Genomic DNA, 24,073 nt, shown 5'->3' on the forward strand with positions numbered 1-24,073 from the left:
AAATTACTGTATGGACAGGAGGAGAAGCTCGCAGCCAATCTTTTACTGTCTATGAGGCAATGAACGTAGAGGCATGAAGTCAAGGGAGATAATTAATCAGAGTACTTACCAAAATGTGCTCCTGTTCACGCTCGCCTTCTCTGGAAGATTCGGTGGGTGATTCAGATTTCTCTTGGCACAGTGATTAGAAGACGTGACATCTACGTCATGAAGCTCAGTTTGAGTCTGTGCAGTACGCCTGACCCCCAGGAAGTGCGTGCTTCTAATTGACTTCACTTGTCTCCATTGAATCCAATGGGGTCGCTGTGTCCATTTCTTTTACTTTCTATGGTGAGGACGCACCTGGAAAAATGAGCGTGCGTCGCTTCCATTATGAGCGCGCATACCTTGCGGCTACATTTGAAATAATGAACTTGAGCGCGCAAAAGACGCGATATGTGTGCAGTTATTGGTGCTATGTCACTTCTAAATATTTTTCCTTATATGAATTGTCTTTTGCTCATTTCAGCAAACAAAAAGATGCAAGACTGCAAACTTTCCAGTACTCCTGTGTACTGATAATCCGGTTTCCACCCAGTCCCAGGAGGTTTGTCTGTTTTATCCTTCTTCGCTAAAATGACTTAAAATTGCTTGGTTATTGACCAGTAATGCTAGGAGATTGTAGATATACAATAGGAATTTTGACCTATAGAGTTTTAGCCGGCAACAGCGAATGGCGCGGTGGATTGTGTTCAGCGACAATGTTTTCTGGAAGTATTCTTGAACCCATGTTGTGATTTCCATTACAGTATCATTCCTTTATGTGATGCAGTGTCGTCTAAGAGCTGAAGATCACGGGCATCCAGTCTGGTTTTCAAGCCTTGAGCCTTATGCATAGAGATTGTTCCAGATTCTCTGAATCTTTGGATGATATTATGCACTGTAGATGATGATAACTTCAAACTCTTTGCAATTTTTCTCTGAGAAACTCCTTTCTGATATTGCTCCACTATTTTTCGCTGCAGCATTGGGGGAATTGGTGATCCTCTGCCCATCTTAACTTCTGAGAGACTCTGAGAGGCTCTTTTTATACCAATCATGTTGCCAATTGACCTAATAAGTTGCAAATTGGTTCTCCAGCTGTTCCTTATATGTACATTTAACTTTTCCAGCATCTTATTGCTACCTGTCCCAACTCTCATGAAATCCAAAATTAGCCAATATTTTTCAAAATGTCTCACTTTCAACATTTAATATCTATATTCTATTGTGAATAAAATATAAGTTTATGAGATTTGTAAATTATTCCATTCCTTTTTTACTCCCAATTTGTAAAGTGTCCCAACTTTTTTGGAATCGAGTTTATATATTATAAATGATTATTAACATTAATCATGTCATTCCGATAGAAAGTATATAATAAAGAGTTTTCAATGTATATTTTTGTGACCCAAAACAAAAGTTGGTTCATCGCTGAAACTTTTGCAGTGTGAATGCTGTTAATCTAGTAAAAATGCATCATTTTGTTGAAACACTATTGACTAGAGTTGTTCACACTTGATTCCTGTTAAAGTTGTTGTTGTTGTTGGGTATTATTCTTTAGAAATGCAACAAATGATCTTGTTAAAAGCTGGTTTTGTTTCAGTATTTCCTCATGAGCTTTCAGACACGTGGGCTGTGGGCTGAAATCAAGCTGTATAAAGGGTGAATGAGCAGCAGGTAGTGCTCGGTCCTGACCCGATCAGTGTCTGTGAGCTTTTATCTGCTCAGGCGTTTGTCTCTGAGGAGTCTCTTCACACATGGATGCTTATTTTAAAAGCTAGAGCTCCTGACATGCAGTGGCTGCTGTCCAGTTCCCTTATTCTGACCCGTGGAGAGTTTATCAGTACTCGCTCATGAGTCCTATACGTGCTAAAAGAGCTCTGAGCTCTTCCTACTGAGACTGTCTGCCCATTGAGTTGAAGTTTTACATGCAAAAGTAAAGTTCTAAGTTTCTGTGTTTATATCTCACCGTTAAGAGTTTATATTTCATAGTTTATATCTCATAATTCTGAGTTTGTCATAATTTTGAGTTAATATCTCAATCTGAGTTTATATCTTCTAACTTTGAATTTTTATCTCACATTTATGAGTTTATCTCCTAATTTTGAGTTTTTATCTCACATTACTGAGTTTATATCTCAATTCTGAGTTTATATCTCATAATTTTAAGTTTATATCTCATAATTTAGCGTTTCTCATAATTCTTAGTTTATATCTCATGATTTTGAGTTTATACCTCACATTTCCGTGTTTATTCTGTGTTTATCTGGGGTGGCAGTGGCTCAGTGGTTCATGTAGGTTGTCTACAAACCAGAAGGTTGGTGGTTCAATCCCCGGCTCCACCTGATCAAGTGTTGAGGTGTCCTTGAGCAAGACACTTAACCCCAGCTGCTCCCGACGAGCTGGATGGCGCCTTGAATGGCTGACACGGCAGTCGGTGTATGAATGAGTGAGAGAATGGGTGAATGTGAGGCAACTTGTAAAGCGCTTTGGATGGCCATGGGGTCTGTTGAAAGCGCTATATATAAATGCAGTTTATAGATTATATGTCTCAATTCTGAATTATATCTATAATTCTGACTTTATATCTCAATTCTTAGTTTATAACTCCTAATCCTGAGTTTATATCTCAATTCTGACTTTATATCTCATAATTCTGAGTTTATATCTAATAATTCTGACTTTATATTTAAGAATTCTGAGTTTATATCTAATTTCTGAGTTATCTCATAATTCTGCATTAATATCATAATCCTGAGTTTATATCTCAATTCTGACTTTATATCTCATAATTCTGAGTTTATATCTAATTTCTGAGTTATATCATAATTCTGAGTTTATATCTCAATTCTGACTTTCTATCTCATAATCCTGAGTTTATATCTCAATTCTGACTTTATATCTCATAATTTCTGAGTTTATATATAATTTCTGAGTTATCTCATAATTCTGCATTAATATCATAATTCTGACTTTATATTTATTAATTCTGTTTATATCTAATTTCTGAGTTATCTCATAATTCTGCATTAATATCATAATCCTGAGTTTATATCTAATAAGTCTGACTTTATATTTATTAATTCTGAGTTTATATCTAACAATTCTGACTTTATATTTATTAATTCTGTTTATATCTAATTTCTTAGTTATCTCATAATTCTGCATTAATATTAATTAATCCTGAGTTCATATCTAACAATTCTGACTTTATATCTCATAATTTCTGAGTTTATATCTAATTTCTGAGTTATCTCATAATTCTGCATTAATATCATAATTCTGACTTTATATTTATTAATTCTGTTTATATCTAATTTCTTAGTTATCTCATAATTCTGCATTAATATCATAATCCTGAGTTTATATCTCAATTCTGACTTTGTCTCATAATCCTGAGTTTATATCTCATAATTCTGAGTTTATATCTAACAATTCTGACTTTATATTTATTAATTCTGTTTATATCTAATTTCTTAGTTATCTCATAATTCTGCATTAATATCATAATCCTGAGTTTATATCTCAATTCTGACTTTGTCTCATAATCCTGAGTTTATATCTCATAATTCTGAGTTTATATCTAACAATTCTGACTTTATATTTATTAATTCTGTTTATATCTAATTTCTTAGTTATCTCATAATTCTGCATTAATATCAAAATCCTGAGTTTATATCTCAATTCTGACTTTATATCTCATAATTCTGAGTTTATATCTAATAAGTCTGACTTTATATTTATTAATTCTGAGTTTATATCTAACAATTCTGACTTTATATTTATTAATTCTGTTTATATCTAATTTCTTAGTTATCTCATAATTCTGCATTAATATTAATTAATCCTGAGTTTATATCTAACAATTCTGACTTTATATCTCATAATTCTAAGTTTATATCTAATTTCTGAGTTATCTCATAATTCTGCATTAATATCATAATTTTGAATTTATATTTCATAATTCTGAGTTTATACCTCAATTATGAGTTTATACTTCAATTATGAGTTTAGACTTCAGAAGTCTCCATTTATATCTCACAATTCTGAGAAATTGTAAATTGTGAGAAAAAAAATAATTGTGCGATAAGCCATTAATATATGCATCATTTATTCTTTCATTTATTTGAAGCAAGCTTCCATAGAAATACTTAAGTATCTAAAACTTAATAAACTAAAAACCAATAAATAAAGAATTTTACTAAATAAAATAATAATAAAAGCAAAGTTTCTAAAACTTAAACTCAAAGTCAAAACTGAAAAAATATCATACAAAAAAACAATTCAAAATTGAACAAAAACTATAATAGCTCATCAATCATACTAAAATAACTCTCTTCCAAATGATGTTGTTGTGCGTATCTTCTGTTTCGCTGTAACATCCCAGTATTTCTCAGACTGTGTAAGGTCTTGCATGATACAGCACACTCTCTAAAAATTGTGTAGTTTTAGTATATAATAGATTTACGGTCGGATACATGTGTTCTCCATATATCACTCCTCCATTAAACATGCATGGCATTGACATTACAGTGTCTTCAGACCAGATGAGCAAGTTATGAGGAATTGAAAGTGACAATAGTGTATAGAAAATCAATTGAGCGTGTGCATCAGTGTCCAAGCTCCATGGGGTCGGTCTGTGTGTCAGTCAGTGTTTTCATGATGACTGTAAGTGAAGCTCCGCCCCTCTGCTGGATTAGAACACAGCCGGAGCCGTTCACATTCAACAGCCTTGACTCGCATGTGGACAGATCTCACTGAAAGCACCGCAGGCGCAGACGGAGACACACAACATCGCAGGTAAACCATGCACTCTCGTCTGATCAATTACCAAAGAATTATGGACATTTTCATTATTTCAAAACATTATTTTGACCCCAAAATAGCACTCTATATCAGGCATAAATCTACAAATTAACAAAAGTAGCAATATAACAATCTTAAGGACTTGTTGAATTAGGAAGTTCTGTGAATTATATATATATATCATTAATAAGTTTACTTGTTAAAACATTATTTTAGCCATAAAATGCCACTTTATATTGGACATCAAGTACAGAAATTATCATAATGATTTTAGCCATCTGGTGAATTAGTGATACGTTTTGTAGAGTGTCAGTGTAATTTTATTTTAACACTTTTAGCATTATTATGACCTCAGAATAGCAGTCTAATACCAGAATGTTGAGACTGACACAAGACTATATTTTTTATTTATTTAACATTATTTTGGCTTTAAAATATCAATTTATATTAGATAGTCTAATATAAAGTGATAGTTTAGTGATAAAGTGATCTTTTAAATTAAGTTGTGGAGACATTTATTTATTTATATTACAACATTATTTTGGCACAAAAATAATTTTTTTTCTTTCCTCTTTTTTCTTTTTACTGAATCTGTCAGAAATGAGTCATCATTGTGAGTTATTGTGAATATTTGCTGTCTCTATTTTTACGCTGTACGTTTATTCTTTTGAATTAGGAACAAAAATGTAGATTCAAAAAAAATTAATTGTTAAAACATTATTTGGGTCTTAAAATGGTCACTTTGGCCCCACTATTTTAGACAAAGTGCAAAAATAGCCATATAATGATTTTTACTCCTCTGTTGTATTAGAAATAAGTTATGTAGACAACTTTTTAAAAATATTTGTTAAACATTATTTTGGACCAAATATTCTATTTTATATTAGAGAAAATGGCTATATATATATATATATATATATAAAAATTTAATTATTTGTTAAACCTCATATCTGTCCCAAAATTACACTTTACACTAGACATAAATAACCCTATACAGATTTCAGTCATCATTTGGGTTGATTGTAATTGGATCTGTCATCATCGTGAGTGTGTTGTTGTTTTCTGTCTGTGTTTGTGTTAGTTTTGGTGATGTCTGTCTGTTGTTCTTCCAGTCTGCGTGAGGCCTTTTGGCTTTGCTATTTTAAAAGTCATGCAATGGGGAAAAAAATAGATTCTAATGTCTCACATAAAATCTTGTTTTTTACTAATAAAAATACAATTGGCAAGTGTTTGTTCTCTTAAAAACATCATTGCATGAAATCAAGCCTGAATCTGAAGCCTTTCTCACTGGTGATGCATAACCATGTATTTTTTGAATATTATGTAATTTTGATAATTGACATTTTTAAGTGTGATTTTTTTTTTTTAAGGGCTGCTAGCCATAAAACAAACGTCATCTTTTGGTGAATCTGCAGACAGAATCTTTTTTTACATTTATATTGAAGAGCTTTAACTTGCATGACCCTGTTGATGGACTTGATCATATTAACATTAAATTAATAAATAAATAAATAAAGAGAGATAAATCCTCTTATGGCACCTACATAGAGCATTTAATCACTCTCTATCTGGTTTAATTACTTCCTTTAATCGTAAAGCTCATCTACTTCCTATTTAAATTATTACAATTATAAATCTCTCCTACAGAACATATGTCTCTATGGATAGTGAAATAGTATCAGTTTGGTCTGTTTTCATATACACTTCAGTGTAATGTCACTCAGATTTGAAGACATGTTCGTTACTGAGAACGAATCAATAATCAGAGCCACAGGACGCTTTATCAGCCGACTGAAGAGCTTCAGGTCATGTAGTGAAATATAGAAATATTCAATATCTGTAAACACCAGGGGGTCGGGTTCTAAGATATTTATGTATTTTAATTCATTTATTTGTTATTTGTTTGTAGTAGAAAGTACATTTTGTGTACAGTATATCTATAAATAAATTAAAGATAATTATAAATATATTGAATAAATTGATTTAGATTTTTTTGGACCTTATCAAAAGATGTATTAATTAATAAGAGTCAACAGTAGGAAAAAAAAATTAATAATACTTTGAAACTAAACAAAACAGGGTCTTTCCATGCTTTTGTCTAGCAACTCATTCAGATATTGATTACAAATATTTTTCATAATTTCCTAATTATTTCAAAAGCAAACATTTATTAATTGTTTGTTTGTTTTAATTCTCTCTTTATCCTGCATAGCAATCAAGCTGTTTACATGTTTGTATTTCCCCTCTGAACTATAAAAAAATTATTATTAATGTAATTTTTACAAGTTTTATGAACTTAATACTATTTCAGTCTTTCAATTAAGACATTTCATGTTTAATTCAATGTGTTACTTGCACTCCTTTAAAAATATTAGATTTTTTTTTTTTACTTTTTTTCACGATATATATATATATATATATATATATGTTTTGACCATTTTTATATATTTTTGAAAATGCAATTAAAAAAAATGACAATATTTTTAAAAGCGTTTAAAATATACTTTATATTTGAGTCCAGCAAAAAACATTTACATGCGTCACATTTGAGGACAAACTTTATTTGTTGTCTATGACCTGTTTTAATGTGAAACACATTAAATGTAGGATTCTGTGAATGAATTTTCTTGAATATGAAGATTGAAACTAAATATATTTTCAATTTCAAAAAAAAAAAAATATATATATATATATATATATATATATATCTTTAAGTTGCACTGATACAACATCGATTTATTTATTTATTTGCTGTATGGAATAATAAGGATAAGAAACAAGTTTTGCATAAACAAGTTAAAATTAGTTTACTATATTAATAGTCAAATAAATAAACAAGACACAGAAAAAGAGGGTTAAAAATAGATGCAATCTGTGTCTATGATAATACAATGTAAATAAAGATAGAGACATTCACATTCAAGCTATTTTTGTATTTTTTTTAAGAGTTCAGAAACTGACCCCATGTTTTCAAGATCATAATGTCCTGAGACTAAATATTGTTTCATAACATTTAATATGAGACCTGAGCTGAAACTACAGATCAGTACTGCTGAAGCTCATCCAGACTGACATAATTCATGTTATCGGCCCGTGAAACATATTCATGTGACGTTATTTGAAAAACAGGTCTGTGTGCAGCACGTGTTAGTGCTTTGTCCGTATTTCTGGAGCTTGAGGTTGTTTTCAGTACAGGAAGAGCGAGAGCTCAAACAGAACATGTTCTTATTTCCCGTAAGTCTCTGGGATCTCGTGTGCCTTGCAGCAGATATGAGCTCGAACACACCCCAGACGTTCAAGCAGCTGCTGGAGGAGGTTCTCCTGGAGAACGCTTTAATGAAGGTCTTCTCTGTGGCTGTCGCAGGTATGGAGCAGCCGGTGGACATGGACCGCGGCTTCTTCAGAAAGGTGGACGTCCCTGATCATGCACACTATATAGTGGCGTTTTTTGTGGCTGTCATCGGGGCAGTGGGAGTGATCGGAAACATGCTGGTCATGTATGCCTTCTTCAGGTAGGATCTCACATCACAAGGTCTCATAGAGTATCAATATTCAACTTTAAACATTTGCAGCTGCAGCTGTCTTAAACATGAGTCTTTGGATGAAAGTGTTTTCTTCCAGTTTCTTCTGCTCACAAAGGTTGCATTTATTTGATTAAAAACAGTAATAGCAGTTAAAATAGTTAAATATTATTATAATTTAAAACAGCAGTTTTCTGTGTGAATCTGTGTTAAACTGTAATTTATTTCTGTGATGCTCCGCTGTATTTTCAGCATCATTCCTCCAGTCTTCAGTGTCACATGATCTTCAGAAATCAGAATAATATGATGATTTACTGCTCAAGAAACATTTCTGATTATTAGCAATGTTGAGCACAGTTGTGCTGCTCAATATTTTTGTGGAAACTGTGATGCATTTTATTTTTCAGGATTCACAGATGAATAGAAAGTTCAAAAGAACAGCATTTATTTGAAATGGAAATCAAATATTTGATCAAATAAATGTACCCTTAGTGAGCAGTAGAGACTTCAAGCAAAATCCTAATTATTACAAACTTCCAAATATAAAAACAATGTGGATAACAGCTGAATATGATGAGCAAATCTGAGGACAGTATGCGCCACTTTTGAAATCTTTATTTTTTCAAGATCTCATTGATTACACACTAATGCAATTTTTACAACTACATGTAATCAAGATCTCATTGATTGCATGCTGCGTCACTGCGGTGTGACTCACTGCTGATTTAGTCATTTATTTTAATTACTCATTCTGCAGTATGAAGTCTAGTGGTCGTGCCATGGGTTTATACTGAAGGGTTTATTTTAGTCTTTGCTGAGAGGGATGGTTTGCCGTCAGTAATAGATGAAGACAGCAGACACACAGTGGCTTCATGGTGACGTTCATATTTAAATACGGAAGTGAACATATGATAAAGTTACGATTTGGTTTGGATTCTTGACCTAGATTTAATGTAAATACAGTTGTCAGTGGTTGTACAAATAGGTCTTTCTTGTAAATAACGGTATGGGATTAATTAAGGTTAAACAGGAGTGGCACCGAATCAGAGTTCATTTAATTGATTATTAATTGTCATCATAGTTTTTATCAACTACATTTTTTCACAAACAAAAACAGTAACTAAAACTAGGGTTGTTGATTTTGCCAATATTGATTTTATTCAACAGTGAAATAAAGTTAATGTATTTTGCTCAGTTTCACACATCCCTAAAACTGCAGTGTTTCGTTGCTGAATGAATCCATGATTCAGTCAATGATTCAGTGACTCATTCATAAAAACAGTCACTTGCTTTGTTTCTGAATGAATCAGCTGTTTGAATGAATCATGAGTAAAAAATTCAGGGACTCATTCATAAAGACTTTCTTTGTTTCTGAATGAATCATCTGTTTGAACGAATCATGAGTCAATGATTCAGCGACTCGTTCATAAAGACTTGATTTGTTTCTGAACGAATCAGCTATTTCAACGAATCATGAGTCAATGATTCAGTGACTCGTTCATAAAGACTTGCTTTGTTTCTGAACGAATCAGCTATTTGAACGAATCGTGAGTCAATGATTCAGTGACTCGTTCATAAAGACTTGCTTTGTTTCTGAACGAATCAGCTATTTGAACGAATCATGAGTCAATGATTCAGTGACTCGTTCATAAAGACTTGATTTGTTTCTGAACGAATCAGCTATTTGAACGAATCACGAGTAAATGATTCAGTGACTCGTTCATAAAGACTTGCTTTGTTTCTGAACGAAACAGCTATTTTAAACGAATCACGAATCATGAGTGAATCTTTCAACAACTCATTCATTAAGACAGTGACCTGCTGCCCACTGACCTACTGGCATTTTAGTTACATATTTAGAGTATCATTTAATTTTTTTCAATAATTTCAAATTTCAATATTCGTTAAAAAATTCATCTGTGGTTATAACAAAATGTTAATAACGCTTAATTGGTGCCTCAAAATTTAAATAAACTGGTTAAATGTTAAAATCTTAGTATTTAGTCAACTAAATCAAGTCTAAACTATTCAGATGAGTAAAATATGAATATTTTAATCGAATCTAATATATTGTGGCTATACTGTGGATACCCTGCGAGCAGTATTTAGGGACGGCAGTCATGAAGTCGTGTCTGTGAGTGTCACTCTCTCTGAAGCTCCACACATTGCATTCAGTCTAAATCCTCTAGAGACACTGACACTTTTTGCACACTCGTTCTCAAAAAGCACGGCTCTCCTCAGTCCCATGACATTTTCTTATAGATCACATCTCTACAAACAAAACTCACACTCATGAGTGTGAAAGATCTGACTCTGAGAGACAATCTTGAGCAATGCATATAAATATAAAAGCTCATTTACTCATCCTTATGGCATTCCATCCTTGTCTTTCTTTATTTCTGTGGAAAAAAAGGATACATTTTGAAGAATCTTCATGGAATGTTAACTTTTATATTTTGATATTTGACTTTTATTATTCTTTTGATATATTTTCACATGGTTTGATTTACAATAAGGTTTCATTTTTATTTTTTTTTATGTTTATTTGATATGGACAAACACATAGAACATTGCTTTATAAAAATACAAAGTAGATGCCATGCATACAGGTTAGCCATGACTATTATCATAAAGGATAAACATTAACTTATAATGACCAATATTTCCACAGCCTTTTATAATCTTAATTACTGTTTATTTCAAAATGTACTACTGTTTTCAAATTAAAAGTTAGTTTTGTTAACATTAGTTAATGCACTGTGAACTTGAATGAACAAACAAGCAATAACTAGCATTAACCGATATTAACGAAGATTATTTGAAATACTGCTCATTCTATGCTTATATTAGATATTGCATTAACTAAAGAGATCTAAGTCTAATTGTTTCTGATATTTTAAGGTTAACAAACAATATATCACTGTATTTCTCTATATAACTAGCATTATCCAATATTAATTAAACCTTTAAAAATGCATTTATCATTATTAGGTTTTTGATAAATCATTAACTAATGTCAACAAATGTGATCATATTGGAAAGGCGTTACTGTTTTTTATTTTTTCAAGGTTATGTCTTCTGAAAGCTGCTGTTTGCATTTGTCCGCTAACAGTGTGATTGCATAATTTAATGAAAGAAACCATGCAATTATGTAACATGATGCACACTGACTGTAAACGAAGAATTTACTAATGTGCTATTAACATCTCCAGCTCAACAAACTCTCATGAAGTTTATGTATATGCTATACATGCACTTTCTTTTAAATTCAGCATGTGCATCCTCTTTTATTCAATTAGAAGACAATTTTGTTTCTTTTTAGAGTAACAAATGCATGGATGAATGATTCATAATAAAACCAGGAATGTGTGTTAAGAAAGCAAAAAGAGTCAACTTTTACATTTAGGTTGCATTTACTCTGCATGGTTCAAGTGACCCATGATTTGGCCCATGCATGACACATGTAAGCAGGAAAAAAGCACATAGATTCCAATATTCTCAGATTGGTTTCAGGCCTCATTCTTATGTGGAAATAAATCTGATGTGAATTGAATGCGTGCATTTGCTATTTGACAGATCAGATATTCCCCTGTTAATGCGAGTTGGATCTCAAATGTTTCTGAAACATCTCACAGTACAGATATATCTATTACAAATGAAACATCTCTAGTTGAGTGTTTTTTTTTTTTTTAGGAGGATGCAGTTAGATGTGAAAGAGATTTCAACATTGTTTCTTATCAAGACAATTAATAAGGATATGTATTTTTTATGTTTAGTGTTTCTCACTTCGTGCATGTGCATGTTAAAGCAACAGTGCACCCAGAAATGAACATGTGCTGAAAATGTGTTCACCCTCAGGCCATCTGAGATCAGTTTGTTTATTCCTCAGATTTGTAGAAATGTAGCATTGCATCAGTCAACATCTGGACAAGACAAATTTGTTGCAAACAAATCCAGCATTAAGATGTTTTTACTTTGGTTTAAACCATTTCTTTCAGCTAAATTGTTAACTGATGGACTGGACTGTGGATTATTGTGATGTTTTTATCAGACTCTCATTCTGACGGCACCCATTCACTGCAGAGCATCCATTGATTAGACACTGATGCAATGCTACATTTCTACAAACCTGATGCAGAAACAAACTCATCAAATTTTAATTTTTGTCTGAACTATTCCTTTAACACCGTGTAATATATGCAACACATAGGCACAGTCCATCTCTGTCCCAAGATTATGTCCAGTGTTACCTAATAACTAAACATGACTGCTGTTATCCAGACGACAAAGGCAGCATTAACAGACTCTCATCGTACTGTACGTGTGGATTTTCTCCCTGACTGAGAACCACTCAAACTCAAACTGCAGCGTCTCTCTGGAGGTCGTCTGTCAGCTGAGAGCTTTCTAGGAAAGGTTGTGTTGTTCCTGTGAAGAGCTGAGGTCTCCTGCAGGCTCTAATGCCTGATGGATGGGGTAAGGGTTTTAGCAGGTGATGCTGGGTGACTTTCAATCAGAGGAAATGGTGTGAACTGTGACTGTAGGATTAATGAGATGATGTGCAATCACAATGATTGTTGTGAACACCATCGAAGCATGTAGAAGTTTCTAGCACTGTTTTAACCCTACATTATCAAGTAAAAGCTCTTTTAGTGTATTTGTACAAGCGTCCAGCTTCAGCTGGAGTTTCACATGTCAAATCTTGAGTGATTTTGATCAAGTAAAGGTCAGAATAATATCTCCAGATGAACTCTTCCTGGACTGAAGCAGCTCAGCTTTACTTGATTCTCCATCAATCATGTTTTAGAGTCTCAAATCTGATCCTCAGGATCTTTTGAGGAGCGTTTGTTTCCAGGAGCTTTACTTTCACTGTTCCTCAGCGGAGGAATGATCTTCACAAGCCTCCAGAACATCTCACATCTTCTGAGGAGCCTTGATTTCTTCAGCTCTCCATCACTGTGTTATATGTGCGGATCATTTACATCTCATCTTACTGAGAGACATTACTGTGTGATGTGTCTAGTGATGCAGTTTATCTGTTATAAAGATCTCACTGATTTACATTACATGCATCAGAATTTCATCACTTTTTGTCCTCATAAGTATCAGCATCTGCACTAAATTGCAAAATAAATTGCATATTGCAAAATAATAAAATATATATATTTTATATTCTGTCTAAGGATTCAATAAAGTCTTCCATTTCATTTATGATAATGCATCATGCAGAAATGCACTCCTAATATGAATCTTTACATATTATCATATTTATATAGAGATATGTTTCCATTGATCACTAAAGTTCCTGTGTATTAAATAATCTTTAAAACTGCTGAAGAACAGCACAGTGTGGTGATATAAGAGTGCAAATCGTTGTACAGTATTTCATATCTGGGCAAAAATGTGTGAATTAAAAGTTGAAATGTGAAGCATAAACTGAAAAAAACTAAGTGCATTTCAGTTTTTCTACTACAAGTCAATTTGTAACTCCTTGATTCTTTATAATCATTCATGAAATTTACTAGCAATTTCCGAGTGAAAATTGTCTCAACATCATTTTTCGTGTGATTAGTTAAAGTCGATCGGTTTAGCTAATGCATTTAGGAAATGGCAGTTCCTTTACGTTCACTGTGAGATATGGAAATGAAGACTGAAGCTGATTGTAAAAAGGCATTTTGTGTTTCAGTAATAAGAAGCTACGGACGCCTCCGAACTACTTCATCATGAATCTGGCAGTGAGTGACTTCCTCATGGCCATCACTCAGTCGCCCATCTTCTTCGTCAACTGCATGTACAAGGAATGGGTGTTTGGTGAAATGGGTACCTAATTTCCCCTCCTCCTCATCTAGACGCTTACTCAGCTGCGGTCTGTTTCCACATCACACATCTGCTTCTCCACGCAGGTTGTAAGATGTACGCCTTCTGTGGCGCTCTGTTCGGAATCACATCCATGATCAACCTTCTGGCCATTTCCATCGACCGCTACATCGTGATCACCAAACCCCTGCAGGCCATCCGCTGGACGTCCGGACGGCGCACACTTATCATCATCCTCCTGGTCTGGATCTACTCTCTGAGCTGGAGTCTGGCTCCTCTTATGGGATGGAGTGAGTGTAATGTCTTTTTTTCCCTTTGGATGTTTCGTTTTTTAAGGTTCTTGACTCTGTTTTTCTTGGACAGGTTCCTACATCCCAGAAGGCCTCATGACGTCCTGCACATGGGACTATGTGACGTCCACGCCGGCGAACAAGAGCTACACCTTGATGCTTTGCTGCTTTGTGTTCTTCATCCCTCTTGGAATCATCTCTTATTGCTACCTCTTCATGTTCCTCGCCATTCGGGATGCAAGCAGGTACTGTATGAATCAGGTTTATATATAGGTGTTTATAGATCTTTCAGACCATATATAACATTTGATCAATGGCTTAAAAATGTCTTTTTTATGCATGTTACATTCTTACTAGTTGTTGGAAAGTTGCAGCTACAGCAGTAATTGTAGCCAGTGGTATTTTAGTATCATTACTATTTTAGTTTTTGTTAAGATTTTGAATTAGACTATATTGTGAGATTTTGTTTTCATTTTAAATTTAGTTAAAGTTTTAGTAAATTTGTTGTGTGATTTAATTTTTATATATATATCTGTATAGTTTTTTTAGTATACGTTTTGGGTACAGTTTATTTCGTTTAATAATTTTAGGTCTTTAACTTAAATTAAAAGGATAAATGTTGCTTCAGTAACTAGATAAATAAGCTTTAATGTTAATTTTCTTTCAAATTATAATTATTATATGGTACACTAGCGATCTCTATTCTTTTTCTAGCCTTTCGACTTCTCGACTTTCTTGTTATTATAAATGGATTGATTCATATAAAATTATTTTATATTATTTTCAGCATTAGATTCAGTAAATAAACCTTAAATATTGATGTGTTATTAAATATCTGTTGTAAATATCCAATCTGACCTAAAATGATCGTTTTAGGAAACAGAATAGAGACAACAGTCTGGAGACGCAGATATTTGTCTGTGCTCTGTCTTCTTCTCTACACACACTCACACACTCTCGATTGGGATCAGTGTGATAAACAATCAGGACGGGTCATAGCAGGATGTCTGCTCACCCTAAATGGGACGTCTACTGAACCTGCTGGAAAACGTCCCATCATCCATCTACCCGTGTGTTCCCCAGAGATCTGGAGAAGCTAGGCAGTCATGTGAGGAAGACGGCGCTCATCCAGCAGCAGTCCATAAAGACCGAGTGGAAGCTGGCGAAGATTGCGTTCGTGGTCATCATTGTGTTCGTTCTGTCCTGGTCTCCTTACGCCTGTGTCACTCTCATCGCCTGGGCTGGGTAACTATCAGCATCATCTGCTCCAGATGCTTTTTCTGTCATTGGTTTGACTGTTGGATAGTTGTTTTCCGGTGTATAGTGCATAGAACTAAAGGCAGATGTGCAGTTCAGATTTGTAGAAATGTCTCATCAATGGATGCTCTGCAGTGAATGGGTGCCGTCAGAATGAGAGTCTGATAAAAACATCACAATAATCCACAGCACTCCAGTCCATCAGTAAACATCTGGAGAAGACAAAAGCTGAAACACATCCAGCATTAAGATGATTTTAACTCAAACACATAGCTGTTTAAACACTGCTTGATCTGTGCAGATTTCTCTCCTGATTCAGACCAGAACACTTTTTCACTGGAGGAAATGTTATTATGGATTATAGACTCTATGTATTTGAGTTAAAATCATCTTAATGCTGGATGTGTTTCATCTTTTGTCTTCTCCAGATGTTCACTGATGGACTGGAGTGCTGTGGATTATTGTGATGTTTTTATCAGACTCTCATTCTGACGGCACCCATTCACTGCAGAGCGTCCATTGATGAGACACTGATGCAATGCTGCATTTCTTCCACATTTACATCTGTAATAGCATTTAGCCACTTGTCAGAAACCGCCCTTTTCAAGACGAGTAAAAGCATTACAAAAAGAGGGAAGTACAGATGTATTTTATGTCTTAGAATAAAATCTCGAGCTTGTGTTCACCACAGATCTTATTATTTCAGGCATTTAACCAAAAAGCCATTTTAAAAATTAAAAATCCCCAAATTGAATTCAGGTGATGGAAGTGCTAAAATGCTCTACCTCCTCTACTGGACTCTCTTGCATTCCCACATTTGGATTGAACACACAGTATTTAGCCGTTTTGTCCCAAACTGTGATGGAAAGTTTATTGCAGATCTCTCAAAGAAATGTTCTGATTTATTTAGTTTATCAAAGAGAGTCAAACCATGCAGAAGATCTGAAACTTTCTCAGAACTCCAGAGTAAAGAGACGTCCTTTTATAGAAGTACTGTCCACAGCAAAGGGCAGTGTTCATCAGTTGAGTTCACTGAGGTGATGTGAGCCGGCTTGATGCTAACACCTCTGTGTTAGTGTTAGAGTTCAGTCTGCTGGAGGATAGTTATAATCAGACATGCGAGAACACCTCTAGGTCACTTCCAAGTCATGTAAACAGCACTGCAGGGGTCACTGGCTTCTCCTGACCGCTCACAAACACTCCTCTGCTTCAGTCAGTCTGCACTACAAAAACATTCCTACAACTCTTCAAAAATGATTTTCTTTAGTATTTTTGGTTTTCCAGTACAAATATGTAAATATGATTAAATCAAATGTACTTGAGAAGTAAAATGACTTGAATGATTTTCTGAGAAACTTTATCAAACTTTAAGTGAGTTCATGCTTAAACAGGTAAAAGAATAAAATAAAATAAAAAAATCTTGTTTTTTCTTTGAATTAACCTATTGACAGATATATTTTCTTGTTTTAAGCTCACTTCGTTTTGATTTTTTTTAGCTTAATGTCATTTTGCTTTTCAAGTAAATGCATCTTGAATTTTGTTTTTTGTTTTTTTTTTTGGGGGGGGGGGGGGTTTGCATAGAAAAAGACAAAAATCATGAAAAAAAAAATGTTTTGCAGTGTATCTACACATTCTAAAATTAATTACATTTAAGCAAACTTTCTCAAGATATTAAGTGGGGGGGGGGGGGGGGGGGTTAAAAAAAAAGTCAAACTTGGACTGAGTTCATATTTAAAACAAGAAGAAAGTATGTCAATGGGGTCAGAAAAAAAACGTATTTTTCCTTTCAGTTGAGTTTAGTTTTTACCCTCCATTGACAAACATTTTTTTTTCTTGTTTCAAGCATAAACTCACTTAATTTTTATTTATTTATTTATTTAATTAATTATTTATAAGATTTTCTATTTTAAGTCATTTTGCTTCTCAAATAAATGTAGCTTAATTTTCTTTATACACATATAAAATTCCAATTTTTGCAGTGTATTTAAACATGCAAAAAAAAAAATCAAGACTGTTTTCTGAGAAGAGAAAAAAGCGTTTGTGCTTAAAGCAAGAAAACAAATCTGTCACTGCGGTCAGAAAAATAATCCTAACTCAAATAGTAAGTAAGATTATTTCAAAATAATTTGAAAGCAATTTTTTTCTTGTTTTAAGCATAAACTCACTTAATTTTGATGCAATTTCTCAGAAAGCAAGACTTTATAAGTTATTTTTCTTCTCATGTAAATGCATGTTGATTTAAGAATATTTCAATATTTGGACTAAAAAAAAAACAAGACAAAAATAGGCCTTCTAAACAAGACAATCATCTTTTGCAGTGTAAAACTGACATCACACATTCAGATGTCATTAATGCTCACAAGGACTGCAAACATTCAGGAAATATTTCTTTGCAAATAATGCTTGAAGACATGTCCAGCATGAGTTTGAACGCTGTGGGGATGTGAGCTGAAGATGTGCTTTGGTTATTATGTGTATGTTCAGGTACAGCCACGTTCTCACGCCGTACTCCAAGGCAGTTCCTGCAGTGATTGCCAAAGCATCAGCCATCTACAATCCCTTCATCTACGCCATCATACGCTCCAAGTACAGGTTCGTTCAAGTGCAAATGCCTTCGAAGATACACAACACAGAGACAATATATGACGCAGTGTGTATTTCTGACTTATCCACAGAGACACGCTGGCTGAGAAGGTGCCCTGTCTGCATTTCCTGGCCCAGTCGTCTCGTAAAGACTGCGTCTCGGTGTCCAACAGCGAATCTTCCTTCAAGGAGCCCATGCTCAGCCGACAGTCATCAGGGTCAAAGGTCAACTTCCAGCGAGTCTCCTCTATGTCCACCACAGACACGGTTAGTATTTTACTGAAATATCATTTAGTTCAAGAGTGCATGACCAGATTATTCAGATTTTGTTTTTATAATGCGAACCCAGTGCTAAATCAAGGAGTTAATTATTGTGATTATTTAGAAAACAGTTCATATATGAAAGAGTTTTGGACTTTAATGCCAAACGTGTCAATATTGTATTGTATGTAGGTCTGGAGTGATGTAGAATTAGATCTTGTGGACCAAAAGACTCTTAGAAACTCACATTTAGCCAATCTGCTCAGAGATGAAGGAGGGAAGACAGGGCAAACTAAACAGGGCAAGAAGAAGAACAAGAGGCGCCCGGAAGAAAACCACAGTGGAGAGAAGGTAAGGTATATTTCTGTCGAGCATTATAAGTAACTGATTAAATGCACAGTGACTCTCCAGAGCGTGAGAGAAGTGTAAAGCTGTATCTGTCTTTTATACATCTGATAAAACTAAAGACTCTTCAGAGATATGAAGGATGCAATACTACTCGTGTTCTGTCCCCTTTAAAACAAAGACTCTTTATAGGCATCGATGGTTCGATTAATTTTGATTAATTGCAGAAATTTTCTTTGAGGGACCCAAAAATGGTTGTTCTACGGCATCACTGTTAAAAAAAACAATGTGTGATATAAGCAGCTGTCAAAAGCATAACTGTAAATGTTTTATCCATCACAGCCTGCAGCCAGAGAAAGCATCTCTTTGAACGACTGTGGCCTTGACCTGGCGTCCGAGTCCATCAACATGGCCACCGTTCCTCTTCTCATGACCAAAAACACTCCAGGGGAGGAACAAGAGGAGAAGGAGGAGTGCAAGGAGGAGCAAGGAGACAGCAATTCTCTGAGCAATGCTATGGCTTTTTACGAAGACACAGAGGAGCCACAAATCACTAGCGGTCCCACATCAGAGCATACCAGAGAGGACAAATTAATACTGGACCTCAAGGGTCTGAACTGCTCCAGTGAGCTTCTGGAGTCTGTGGAGAAACTCCTCTCTTGAGGCTGAACCAGAGACCCAGAGATCCTCTTCTGTACGTCTGTGTTTCACTAAAGACGCTTGAGAAGCACGGTCTTCCGCTGGGAGTTTAGTTGGACAAGCTATTACTAACAATCAAAAGGAAGAACTAGTTATGATGTTATGCTTCCACACTTCAGCCACAGTGTGTGTACTGTAGAAGTAGCTGAAAGAGACACAACACCGTGCACATTATGATTTTATTTATTGAAGCGTGTTCTTATGAATATGCATAACACATGTCATGATGAGACTTAAAACGATCTTAATTCATTTCACTAAAGGAATGTTCCAAGCTGAGCTCTACTGACTAATTTTTGAATGTCTAAAATAATTGTGACAGAAGAAACTGCAGTTATTTCAATGCAAGTCAACCTGTCTAATTTATTTTTTAAGCTATCTTTTTTTTTGTTCTTTTTTTTTATGCATTACCAAATATTTTCACATTTAAAGTCTCTTTCTAATATATCCTTGCAATTTTTATCGATGCTGTGGCCATGGCACTGTAATATCACACTGACAATGTTCATACTGTATCATAATTTTGCTCACGTGAGCATGTATCATGAACTTATATAGCGTTTATACAATACAGGGTTTTTTTTTCAAAGCAGCTTCATAGTAATAAACAAGAATATAACTTCTGCAAAATTCATCAATTCTGAAATGACTTTATTTCAGCTATAAGCAGCTCTACAGAAGACAGTAGTGCCTCTCTTCAGCTCAATCCACTTCAATGTTGATTCAGTTTAATGACTGTGTCGATGTTGCAATGTTCATCAGTTACAGAACTAATTCGATTTAGCTGTAAAGAAGCTCTGCAGAAGACAATAGAGTCATTAACCCGCTCAATGTTGATTCAGTTGTCTGCTTGGAGATCAGGATGTTCAATATAAAGCTGCTGTTATAAGTGCTTTACTGTAATGATGAGTCAAAATTATTTTCTGTGTTGCATTACAGGGCAAACTGTGATGAACTTATTTTGACGCTCAAACATTTTTTAAGTTCATCCCAATACTGTCAAACACAGTTAACGGCAACCTATTAGACCCAGTACTGCATGTTTAATTGCATTATCCCAGCTTTACACTGTAGGCTTATTTCGGCTGCGTGTTCTCCGGCATCTTTTGTTCATCCGAGTCATCCCAAAACGAAAACATAACTAATCCCGTGCCACCTGTACCTCCTCGAACCCTATTTTGTAGTAACATATGCTTGAACATTCGAGTGGTTTGTGAGAAAAAATATATGTACTTGTGTAAGACACAGTGGCTTGAATCTTCAACATGATCCAAATTTACATTTACTCACTTGAAAGATGCATCTACACAAAAGGAACATGATGCTCATATGTTATGTTTGGTGAAGCCCTTATTGTCCATATTTTGTGCCGATCAAATGTTATGCAGTTTCACAAGGAACAGGCCAAGTGTTGCGTACATTCCCACAAGTTGTAACATCATTATTAATATTAATTGTGAGGTTGAGAATACGACAGAGCTTTATTGTTTCCTGTACACTGAGAATAAATGAACAGTGAACTAAAATCCCACGACTGTTGTACGGCTGCTACTCACCACCTTCATTTCCAGGATTATTTCTCATTCATCTGGATATTGGAGCATTACAGAAACTTGGGTAAGTACAAACCTTTACATAAACTTATGTTTAAAATGGGTGTGGTATTGGCGTATGATGTATGGTCTGGAGTCCTGTTTAGTCTCCAGCAACACAGGTTAAGATCAAATCAACAGCTGTGGGAAACGTGGGCATGGTCTATAAGAGAGTGGAGCAAAATTGTATACAAGAAACTAATGCAAGCTGATATTAGTGATCTTTTTTGATAGGAGCAATCAGCTTGTGCTGCTATTTTCAAAGCTATAGCGATGAAGCAAACTTAAACCAAGCTAATTAACAAAATAATTTTTGAAATTATCAATGCTGATGGATGATTGAGGTCCAGTGTGAATTCTGAGCAAGTTGTTGCATTTTTACAATGTCTTGCATGCATTAATTGTGAAATCTGATGACTTAGATTTAAAAAATATATATATAAAAAGAAAAAAAGTAAAAAAAAAAAAAAATTGTCTTATTTGTTTTATTTTTTGGCAAATGTTTGTATGAATTAACTGTTTTAGGTATTATTGCTTAAAATCTAGTAAGTTACTGTAAATTGTACAATTGTAACAATTTTTGTTAGTAGACCATGATGTTCTTGGCGGATTTTAATATTATGTGAAACATTGCTATAGAGAGGGACATCAAGATAGTAGTTTAATAAATGCTAGTCATTAAACCATTAAAATCTATGAGGTAACGTATAGACGGTTTCAACGGCAACAACATAAACAAAAGTTACTGCGCATGCGCGCTTTTGCGGACCTAACTTAACTTCCGGTAGACTTCCAAATAGAATCAATAACAACAGCCAAGTCCCTCTATAGTAGAAATTTTTTGATAACAAACAAAATATGTTTGCCGCGTGGATCAGGCGGACTTAATGAAAATGCAAATTCATTCTTTGCCAGCAGGAGATGTTTTAAAGCATAGACATAAAGCGCGAGAAATAGAGGTTTCCCCAGTAACAGCTGTAAACAGAGCAGAGCTGATACGCTCACACGCTGCTTTATCAGACATATAACATGCAAGTCTTCCTTCCTTCAGAAATACAGCGATATAAAAACACCTGTGCCTCGTTTTGATATTTAAACATATAAATGTAAGGAATTATTATTATTAAACGTGCAGTACGTAACGTTACTCATGTTTATTCAATGAAGCCTTTTTGAAAATCGATCAGTTTTAAAATTGTGGCGAGTCTCCAAAAATAAATAAATGTATGGGAAACACATCCCGCAGCACAACCACCTGAGCCCCAACTTCAGTCTCCTCATCACCTTGACTTTAACTGCGTTTGTAGAAGGCACCGCAGCCAGACCGATATACACAACACAGACCGGAAGTCAACTTAGGTCCAGGCGCGTCCGCCGATGAAACCGTCTATATTCTTAAATTGTTGACATTTATGCATTTAGCATTTAACATTTTATCCAAATCGACTTACAGTGCATTCAGGATATACATTTATTTTATTTATTTATTTTTAATAAACTGAATCCACAACCTTTTCCCTGTGTAATCCAGTTACTTTCTATATGACTTTCTGTTTAAAGTATTTATAAAAACTGATATTCTTTACCTTTCACTATCTGGGATGTCAAAACCAAGTCAACCGAACAGCCTCACAGTTTCTTCTTTCTCCGAATCATCAATAAATCTTGATCACAGAAAAACAACATTGATTAAACGTCAGTCTTCATTTAGCTGTCATTGTCCAGCCAGCTGCACAGACAGAGGTTTAGAGTTAACGCGAGCCACAAAACCCCAACAGATCAGAGGCAAATCCATCATCAAAATGAAGTATTCATTCAATAACTGAGTGCTTTTTGATTGGATGAAATATAAAAGCTGACTCATGAATATTAATTGTCTCTCTCTCTTGTGCACACAAACTTATTACGTGATTATCTATAGGTTAGTCTTGTTATTATATCTGCATTTTAACACAACTTTCCAAACCCATTAGAACCATTCTGTTAATCCAACAGCCAGGCCCGAACCAAAATATGTTCTACCCAAGAAAGAACCCAAGGGTTAGTCCATATTTGACCCAAAATTGGGTTTAAACAACCACTCATTTTTTAGAGTGAAGAATCAAAACTTAAGGAATGGACTAGTCACGTGTTTAGTAGCCAGCTCGCACACTGATATAAACAAAAATATCACTTTTGTAGGAAGATCTGCAGTTTGATCCAGTAGATGGCAGTATTTGACCACACTATTTAAACTAAACTGCAGCTCATATAGAATCCGTACAGTATATCACTCTGAAATGATAGAAACACATCTCACTTGATTACTGATAACACACTGTTTGCTCTAAATATCACACAGTTGTGATTACCACCTAATGCTTTTGTTCTGAAACACGTTACGAATTGTTGTCATCAACTATAGGAGGAATCTGCCGGTATTCCTGGCATGCACATCCACTCCTATAAAAGCAGAGATGGGAAAACTGACAGCAGCTTGTGTTGAGATGATTGTGTCACTAACACTGGCGTGAGCCGGGCGTCTCCTGCATGACCTCATTCAGATTGTTATCGCTTCTGGGCATAACAGCTTATTGTGAGAAACTTATTTAACAAATGAAATGACGTTTTTGATTGATTGTTCTTCGAATTGACATCAGATATTATTACTGTAAGTGAACTCTATACTGTATGCTTCTAATTCCACGGCATCAGACCTAGTTAATGTTCATTATAATGTGAAAAATATATGTTTTGTTAGATTAATTTAGCTCAACTAAGTACAGTTTCTAAAGTATTGAAAGTGCTCCTGGCATCCAAACGAATGTATTTTTTGATTACTTTAATATTAGACGAGTGACAGTGTTTCACAGTAAAAGATTTGTAGACCGACCAGTATTTTAAT

General features: G+C 34.5%; 1 protein-coding gene across 2 annotated transcripts; it reads left to right on the forward strand.

Moving 5' to 3' along the window:
* Nucleotides 1-4,770: 4,770 nt before the first annotated feature.
* Nucleotides 4,771-19,642, forward strand: LOC132132244 (melanopsin-B-like). 2 transcript variants are annotated; one of them, XM_059544587.1, is made up of 10 exons: nt 4,771-4,821; nt 8,192-8,339; nt 14,032-14,165; nt 14,249-14,452; nt 14,526-14,697; nt 15,536-15,697; nt 18,194-18,301; nt 18,385-18,559; nt 18,746-18,904; nt 19,241-19,642. In XM_059544587.1, the coding sequence occupies exons 2-10, from the start codon at nt 8,194-8,196 to the stop codon at nt 19,559-19,561; spliced, it is 1,581 nt and encodes a 526-aa protein (XP_059400570.1). In that variant the 5' UTR covers nt 4,771-4,821; nt 8,192-8,193; the 3' UTR covers nt 19,562-19,642. The 2 variants fall into 2 exon arrangements, with proteins under 2 accessions (XP_059400570.1, XP_059400568.1); XM_059544585.1 differs by lacking the exon at nt 4,771-4,821 and having other exon boundaries at nt 8,143-8,339.
* Nucleotides 19,643-24,073: the final 4,431 nt, after the last annotated feature.

Source organism: Carassius carassius, chromosome 49, assembly GCF_963082965.1.
Source record: "Carassius carassius chromosome 49, fCarCar2.1, whole genome shotgun sequence".
Classification (NCBI taxonomy): domain Eukaryota; kingdom Metazoa; phylum Chordata; class Actinopteri; order Cypriniformes; family Cyprinidae; genus Carassius; species Carassius carassius.

Coding starts and splice junctions, on each gene's coding strand:
- LOC132132244 (XM_059544585.1), top strand. CDS start 8,164: ATGAAGGTCTTCTCTGTGGCTGTCGCAGGTATGGAGCAGCCGGTGGAC. Junction 14,453..14,525: donor GGCTCCTCTTATGGGATGGA/GTGAGTGTAATG, acceptor TTTCTTGGACAG/GTTCCTACATCCCAGAAGGC. Junction 18,560..18,745: donor CTATGTCCACCACAGACACG/GTTAGTATTTTA, acceptor TATTGTATGTAG/GTCTGGAGTGATGTAGAATT.